At 60.7% G+C, this 8,176-nt stretch overlaps 1 protein-coding gene across 1 annotated transcript in view; it reads left to right on the forward strand.

Annotated features, from left to right (window-relative positions):
- GAS6 (growth arrest specific 6) overlaps positions 1–8,176 on the forward strand; it is a 31,817-nt gene that overhangs the window by 12,911 nt on the left and 10,730 nt on the right. The window contains exons 3-5 of the mRNA XM_024752680.1: positions 902–964; positions 5,211–5,333; positions 6,041–6,163. Of these exons, the coding sequence (XP_024608448.1) occupies positions 5,276–5,333; positions 6,041–6,163 (181 nt within the window). The 5' untranslated portion in view covers positions 902–964; positions 5,211–5,275. The remainder of the gene's footprint in view (positions 1–901; positions 965–5,210; positions 5,334–6,040; positions 6,164–8,176) is intronic.

The raw sequence follows: 8,176 nt of genomic DNA on the forward strand, positions 1-8,176 counted from the left end.
GGCCTGGAAAACTGCACTGAACACTGGGGGAGAACGAGAGGAAAAAGGCGAAGGCGGTCCTGTGTTTTCAGGAAGACGTGAAAGTTCCCCTGCGAACCGTTCCTTAATCGACACTGTTTTAAGGGATCTTTCATGTCTCTACTTATAATGAGAGAGAAGTATTCCAGGGCTTTCCTCTTTAATTGTGTGAAGCGCATTTTGGTAAATTTTCCATCGGCCTTATAGCCTCGTAGAGGTACCTTCTGTGGGTGTGTATCTGGCAACAAGCGTAGTGGACCTGCGATTGGCCTTGAGAAGCCCCATCCGGGCTCCCTGCCGGCCTTGCTCCCGGGTGCATGGCTTTGTGTCCTGAGGCAAAGGCGACAGTGGCCCCCGGGCCACCTCCAGTGCTATCCACTGCCTGTGCCCACATCCTCTGAGGTGCGGATGGGCAGCAGCGACCCACCGAAGGGCCAGTGAAGTGGCTCAGCCAACACCCGTTATGCCAAGCTCAAGTTCAGATCATCAGGATGCCTATGGCCCCTCCCACCCCTGGCCTCCGTGTGGCGCACGCGGTCAGACAGCACAGAGGAGGAGGGGGCTAGTTCGCCAAAGAGATTGACCATCAAACCGAGGGTACTGTTTCCAAGCGGGGGTCAGGTTGAAATGGAGGCCAGCTCTCTGACCACGGTCAGAAGCTTCCTGAGTGCCACCGGAAAGCCTTCTGTACGACAGAAAGAACCCCCCCAGGAGGCTGCGGGGGCCCAAGTCTCCTTGGAGACAGAGCTCTGCCCATGGGTGGAGACGTCTTCTCGTCTGACGGTGTTCCATGTTCCGTGTCAGCGTGACTAGTCTCCCTCCAGAGTGTCACGTCTGCTGGCCCCGTGCCGGAAGGTGACGCCCTGCCCTCTCTGTTTTGCAGAATGCATCAGTAAACATGGATCTCCATACAAAAAGAACACAGATTTCATCACCTGCGTGCAAAGTAAGTCTGTCTCCTTCCTCGAAGCCCCTGCGTTTGGGGTCTTGGGGCTTTGCTATATTTCCATTGTCTTTGGAGCCACGGCACCTGCCTGAGGTCCTCTCCTTTGCCCTGAACTTCCTTTTCTAAGCGAGTACGTGTTGGCTTTTCGAACAGGCAGGAAATTCGCACGGTATGAAGTGTAAACCTTTCACAGGTGGAGAGAAGGTGCATCCGGCCCTTCCTCCTGGTCAGTCAGGGGCCCTTTCGCCACGGCCACCGGTTCTAAGAATATTCTCAGACCCGTAGGGATGTACTCGGAGTCTCTTATTTCCACACAGGTGGCAGCTCCCTGAACCCATGACCCCACCGCCCTTTCCCCTCCACATTTCGCAGACGCTTCCTGTGTCAGCGCGAGCACGGCCAGCACGTGGGGCTGCGCCCACACTCGCGCTTGGTGGGCAGCGTGCTTGTTAACCAGTGTGCGCTGGCGGACACCTGGGCCGTTTGCAGTTTTTATACTGTAACCAGCAAAGCCAGAGTGACGTCGTTGTCTGAATATATCTGCAGCCTAGAGTGGACTTGCAGAGGGAAAGCTGTGTTCCTTTTCAGTTCTGCTGCAGACCCGGCCCCGTCACCCCACCCCGGTGGAGGGCGGGAGCGCCTCTCCCAGTACCTGCACCAGCCCAGTGTATTGCTTCTTTCTTTTTTATATCTTTCAGTAGAAAAAGTGAAAAAAGACCCCCAGTCAATTCAGTTTCTTTTTTTCTTACTCATGAGTAAAGCTGAGCTTCGTATGTTGAGGAACCTTGGGTTTCTTTTTCTGTGGGTAGTTTGTTCGGAATCTTTGCCTACTTGCCTCAGTTTGTAGGAGCTGTTGATATATTTTGCAAATTAGCCATTTGTACTAAAGGTAGCAAAATTTTTCTTCAGCTCATCATGCGTCTTTATTCTTATTTTAAATGATCATATGTAACACTGACGTTTTGCACGAACTTTAATCCACACGTAGACCCACAGGCCCGTCTCAGCTGAGCCTGACTCCAGGCCTGGCTGTGGCCGGAGAGCTCTGTGACGTGGCCACTTCATCCCCGCCAGGCCCAGCTGTTAGCTGCTTTATCGCACCGGCTCCACCGGTGAGGAAACGGGCTCTGAGCGCACAGCCAGCCCTGCACAGGGAGCCCTGTGCTGCACGCGGGCCTGCACTGCAGGGTCGCCCAGGGCGGGTGGAAGACCGGGACTGGCACCAGGGCCTGGTGGGCAGGGCTCGGCTGCTGCTGGGACCGGTCACCCAGCCTCCCACGTACCAGCCGCTGGCCTTGCCTGTCTCGCCCCGGGTCACAGACCCCAAGCCGGCCCAGGCGCACAAAGGAAGTGAGAGACTGAACGAGGGCAGGGGCCCTGCTATGAGGCCCGGGCTCCCCACGGACGCTTCAGCAGCCTCCCAAGAGCAAGTGAGGGGCAGAGGCCAGTGTGCACTCAGGGAACCAGAGCCCGCGCCCACACATCCGGTTGACGTGAGCAAGCCCCGCCCCTCGGCCCCCCAGGCCGAGTGGGACCTCACCGGCCTTAGGCAGACATGGGAGCATCACAGCAGTTCAGCTTCCTGTCGTGACGCTTCACTTGTAGCAGACTTTTGGTGTGGTCAACTTGCCGCACCAGTTCCTTCGTTTTAAATTATGTGTTCAAACTGATTCGTTTGTTTTACTGCCTGGGTTTCAGGCTGTCCTTTTCCTGAGACTATAAAAAGTTGTCTGATATTTCATGTTTAGGCTTATAACCTGCCTCGGACATCTCTGATGCAGTGAGGAGGGGGGGCTCCGTGTGGTCACTTATTCTAGATGTGCCTCCCCCGGGGGTCCGGGATCGGTTTCTGAGGCTTTGCCTTTGGGACCCAGAAGATTTGGGCGATGCCGTCTGCGGAGTCCTGGCCGACTGTCTCCGCGAGGAAGGGTCTCGGTGCCTTTTCTCCTCCGTGAGGACGACGGCCCGCATTTGCATGTATTTCCCAGCTTATAACTCGTCACACCCACACATTTCTGGAAGTGGGAGCAAAAGCCACTGAGACAGGCCTCTGCTGGCCTCAGCAGGTGCCCCACTCCCCTGTCCACATAGCAGCCGCTTCTCCCTCCATCCTCTCTCAGCCATCATGGCCCTCGCCTCTCGCCTGTCGGGGACCCGGGTCGGGGCTCAGGTCTGACTCAGCCCCGAGCCCCTCTGCAGGCTGCCTGCGTCCACCGAATTCCTAGAAGCTCAGGGGCACCTGCAAACACTCTCCTTCCTCTGCCCTACAGATAAGCTTCCCAACAGGGCAACAGATGAAAGCCGCTCTCCAGCTGGGTTCCCTGTGGGGATCTCCTGGAGCTGTCCCACCCCGGGGGAGGTTGATTTTTAAAGGTGGGGCGGCGGCGGGTAGGCATTCTAGGCAAATTCCAGACAAAGGTAACGAGGCCAGGTGTGTCCTTCTGAAATAACTTTTAAGTCTTTCACCAAATATGTCGAGTGGAGACGCACCCCATCTTCCCCGTCCCTCCTGCAGGGCCTCTGATGTGCCAAGTGCTGTTGGGGGAACAGCCGGGCCCTCGGCTCGGGTGCTGTCTGGGCCCCAGCACACGTTCCCCCGACCGCCCCAGTCTCCCTGCCCCCTCAGAGCCCCGTCCTGCGGAGACACTGTCGGGAAGCAGACCCGCCCGTCATCTCAGCCCTGGCACTGGGCTTGACCCCCGCCGCCCCGGCCCTCCTGTCCCCCGGGGGAGCCCCCGTTACAGCGGCATGGGGGCCACAGGGCTGACCGCTGGACCCCCCTTCCTCACTCTCCGAGCGCCAGACCCAGTTCCTACTTGCTGAGGGGCCGAAGGCACTCACCGAGTCCACCAAGGACAGCTGTGCATGAGTCTCTGAAATACCCGGAGGTGTGTGTCCGGGGCACACTTGCAAGTGTTTTGTTGGCTGTAATTGTGCAGGGCAAGCAAGCTTTGAGGGGTCCCGTGGAAAGGTCACAAGAAGAGCCCAGTGAGAGACGTGGGTTCCAGGGTTGCGTACACAAACAGTTATGCTGGGCCCTCCCTGAGGGGGTCCCCGGTGACCGGGCCCCCAGACCCACAGGGACACAGTGGGACAAAGCACGGTGTTGAGTCCATGCCAAGGACAGGGGCTGGCACGAGGCCTGCTGAGCCGGGGGACACAGGGGCCCACTGCCCACCTGGGACCAGGAGCAAGGCCACGGTGGAAACACTGTCCCCAGACCCGCGTCCGGCTGGAGACGTCAGCGTCCTGAGAAAGAAGTGAAGAGGCGGGGGTGAGTGCCCGCCTGGCGCTCTCAACGGTCACGTGCTGGCTTGGCCTGTTCCTAGTGACCAGGCTGTGGAGTGAGTGGTGACCTCAGCTCCACACGGGGCGGGGGCAGAGGGAGGGCGGGAGCGCCGCGGCCACCTGTCGTGGGCTTCCCAGCGCTCACACGGGCCCGTCGCTCGGTGAATAAAGACGCACGGCAGTGCCTGGCTCAGGTGCTGCAGGTAGACGCCCGGGTATGAGAAGGTAGTGGCCGCTGGCACACAGAAAGGCGGCATCGCGGGGCTGAGCCTGGCCGGGTGGCTGCCCTGCCGTCTCCAGGGCCCCGGGAAATGTGCCCCGTTCCCCTCCACTGAAAGCAGGACGATCAGAGAAGCAGGGTGGCCGTTGGTCACCGGCACCGCTGAAGCCGACAGGCCGTGGGGCCGGCGTTTGTCGGAGAGAAAGGGGAGCAGCGGAGCCCGGGGCCCGGACGGCCTGGACCGTGTCCAAGCGGAGGCAGAGGCAGCAGGCCCACCCGAGGGGCGGGCGGGGAGGCTGTGGGTGCCCCCTGTGCGAACTGGACCCCACAGGCCAGGGGTCCTGGCCTGGCAGGGTGGACACGGCCGCCAGGGGAGGGGAATGTTCTGTGTCTGCCGGGCTGGCCCGTGGACCGGCCAGGGCCCTGTGGACCTGCTCCCCGGGAGGTCCAAGCTCCCGGGGCCCAGCCAGGCCCACTCCCCTCCTCCGCTGCCCCGGGGCCGCGGCCCTGACCTCGGGCCCAGGGGGTGGGCGGCCACTCCCCCCGAGCTGACCTGGGTTTCCTGGGATCGGCAGGGCCCGGCCAGCCTGGTCTGTGACCCCCTTCCGCCCAGAGGTGGGTGTCCTGTGCGGCCCGCCGGGGCCAGTGGAGGGGACGTTAGTGCCCCAGACCTGCCTCGGTTTCCTCCCAGCTGACCAGGGGCAGCTCAGGGCCGCCCTCTCCTTCCTTCCAACTCAGAGCTGCCGGATCAGTGCTACCCAGACCCCTGCGATAAGGGGGGGACCCAGGTCTGCCAGGACCTCATGGGCACCTTCTACTGCCAGTGCAGAGACGGCTGGGCGGGACGGCTCTGCAACAGAGGTAAGGCCACGGCCTGGGGGCGGGCCTGGGCATAGGCGTCAGGCCCTCCCTGCAGGGCCACCCAAGGGCCCCGGGCTGGTGGGGCCCTGAGTCCTTCTCTCTTCCGCCTCTCCCCACCGGGCCGCCTGCCTGCCCCGCTGGGGACACAGCTGCACTGGCCCGTCTGGCTGAGAGCAGAGAGAGGAGAAGCGGGAGGGCAGCAGGCCGGGGGTCCAGGCCCCTCGCTGGCCGGCCCCCTCCCAGCTCCCGGGAGAAGATGGGCGGGCGGGGTCCTCCCAAGAGCGCGAATGTTTGCACAGCGCTGGAGGTCTTGCCTCTGCCCCCCGGGCGGGGCGCCACCCAGCTTGAAAAGCCACCGTGCTGAGCCCTGAGCTGTGCTCTGGCCAGGCCACCTAGCCTGCGGTGGGCAGCAGGAGTGCCCTGTAGCTGCCCCGCCCGGCGCGGCCCCCCCACGCTGATCAGAAAGGAGTCAAGAGACTCTGAGTCTACAGTGTGCAGGGTCAGCCGCGAAGCTGCAGGAAACCCCCAGGACGTGGTTAGAACCCTCAGGGGGCCCCCTGGCTGCAGTGGGAGCCCTGGGCCCCTGGGCCCTCCCACCCAGGATCTGAGGGTGGATCCCATGGGGTCGGAGATGCAGACGCTGCGACGTGCTCCAGGCGGGTTGTGGGTCACCTCTGGCTCTCTCCGTCCCTGTGTCCTGTTCCCAGATGTCAATGAGTGCAGCCAGGAGAGCGGGAGCTGCAGCCAGATTTGCTACAACAAGCCAGGCAGCTTCCAGTGTGGCTGCTACAGCGGCTACACACTCTCCCTGGACGGCCGGACCTGCCACGGTGAGGCCCTGGGTCCTGGTTGCCGTCCTCTCTCCTCCTCCCCCATTTTCTTCCGCGATTGCCAAGTTGCCGGTTGGCTGAAGCCACAGTCGCTTTGCTCCTCTGCGAGAGGCTGCAGGCCGTGGCTGGTCCCTCAGGCTCTGGAGGCTGTGGGCATCCTGCAGACACAGCACATGCCCGGGCATGTCTGCGGCCACGGGGAGCTGCCCCGGCACCTCCACATGGGCTGATGCACCAGGACCTGTGGACGGGGCCGGCCCAGCTGGGGAGGCCGTGCCTACTGCCCCAGGACGGGAGGCGGCTGCCAGGCCTCCTTCCAGGCCACAGAGCCTGCAGAGGCTTCTGTGCCAGTCGGGGTCCGGGACATCTGAAAAAAACAGGGAGCCCAGGGTCCCACTGCTCTCTGCTTACAAAACCAGCGCTCACAGCTGGCAGAAAGGAAAGGTGGCTTTAATCAGAAGGCCAGCGATCTGGGGAGATGGCGCCCTCAGAGTCCCCCAGAAACCACCTCCGAAGATTCTGCCCGGCCCTGAAAGATTCTAAAGGGAAACAGAGAAGGAATCTGAGTTAATCCCTGAGATGGGGGGTCAGAGTCCTTGCCGTCCCCCACTGTGTGCGGGCGTGCCGACTCCTCACGGCCTCCCTCTAGATGCGATCTTGGTCACACAGTTCGTTCGGGGGATTACTGGAGGGGAAGCTGGGGGGAGATCTGGTCATCTGTTCATTAGCCTTCATTTCTACTCCTTTGATCTACAGAAAGGAGACAGGTTAGGCGAGGTATTGTGTGATCAAGAGATCTGAGAGGTGTGCCTGGGCTAGAGATGAGTAGAGCATGGGGGTGCCTGGTCGAAAGCCAGTTGCAATATGGCTCTGTTAAAGTGACAAGGAAGGGGGCTTCCTGAGGGCAGTTTCCGGTAGAGAGCTGCTTACAAATCCCCCCTGTCAGACATCATTCCATTTCTATGGGGTTAGGGGTGAAGGTCCGTCTTCTGTAACTTCTTCCTGCTGACATAGGCGCCGTATTCTCAGAGTGGAAGACGTTGACGTGGGTCTGTAGCATCTCTTTGCTGACGGTTTTCGTTGTCCGCTTACACATAGGGGCAGAGCCGGCTACAATTATTTTGATGTCCACAATCACATAGATTATTATGAGCAAAAGTGTTAATCCCATTCTCGTGAGGCCAGTTCTTGGAATTGTGAAGCCAGAGATTCAGTTCTGCTCAGGACGGAGCAGCCCGCGTCATGGCTGCAGTCTGGTCCTTGTGCAGATGGGTCCTGACGATGTGGAACCGTGTAGGTTTACAGGCTCCCTGGGGGGAGCAGGTGCCCTTTGTGTTGTCTCCTTCCCACGATTGATCGCGGGGAGAAATCTTAGTTTCCACATCTGAAAGCCTGCGTTTGCTCAACTGGCCTTGTAATGAAGTCGTGAGTATTTGAGGCATGCGGTCCTGTGTGCCATCTGAGGAATCGATGTTATTTGAAGTAAGGGTTGCGCTTTCTAGAAAGTCCCTCTGTCACTTTAGGAACCAGTTCTTAACTGCAGGCTTTCTGTACTTGTTTGCCAGAGGGGCGGAGGGGATGGAACCTCAGGACTGACCCTTGATTGTCAGTTACAGCGACTGTGGCGTTGGCTTCCCACGGGCAGCCCCCGGTGCCAGGGGAGGGGGTTGGAACCAGGGAGCCTGAGTGAGGCCTGGCAGGCAGTGGTCAGCTCCGTGGTCAGCGCAGGGCTCCAGGGCGCAGGCTGGGACTTCTAGTCAAAGGGCCCCAGGAGTCACTTTTTTAACCTTCCTGGACTGCAGTCATTGGAATTAAGCACCAGTTGTGTGCAGCCCGGCCAGGTGGTGCCCTGTACACCGTCCGGAATCAGCCTTCTCAGCGAGGCCCCTGATCAGCAGTGCCCCCCCAACCCTGCTCCTGGGCTGGGGCTGGAAAGCCCAGTGGATGGAGGGAAGGGAGGAGGCTGGAGAGGAGCAGGGAGGGGAGGGGGAGAGGAGGGGAGAGAAGGGAGGG

Source organism: Neophocaena asiaeorientalis, unplaced genomic scaffold (assembly GCF_003031525.2).
Source record: "Neophocaena asiaeorientalis asiaeorientalis breed wild unplaced genomic scaffold, Neophocaena_asiaeorientalis_V1.1 scaffold825, whole genome shotgun sequence".
Classification (NCBI taxonomy): Eukaryota; Metazoa; Chordata; class Mammalia; order Artiodactyla; family Phocoenidae; genus Neophocaena; species Neophocaena asiaeorientalis.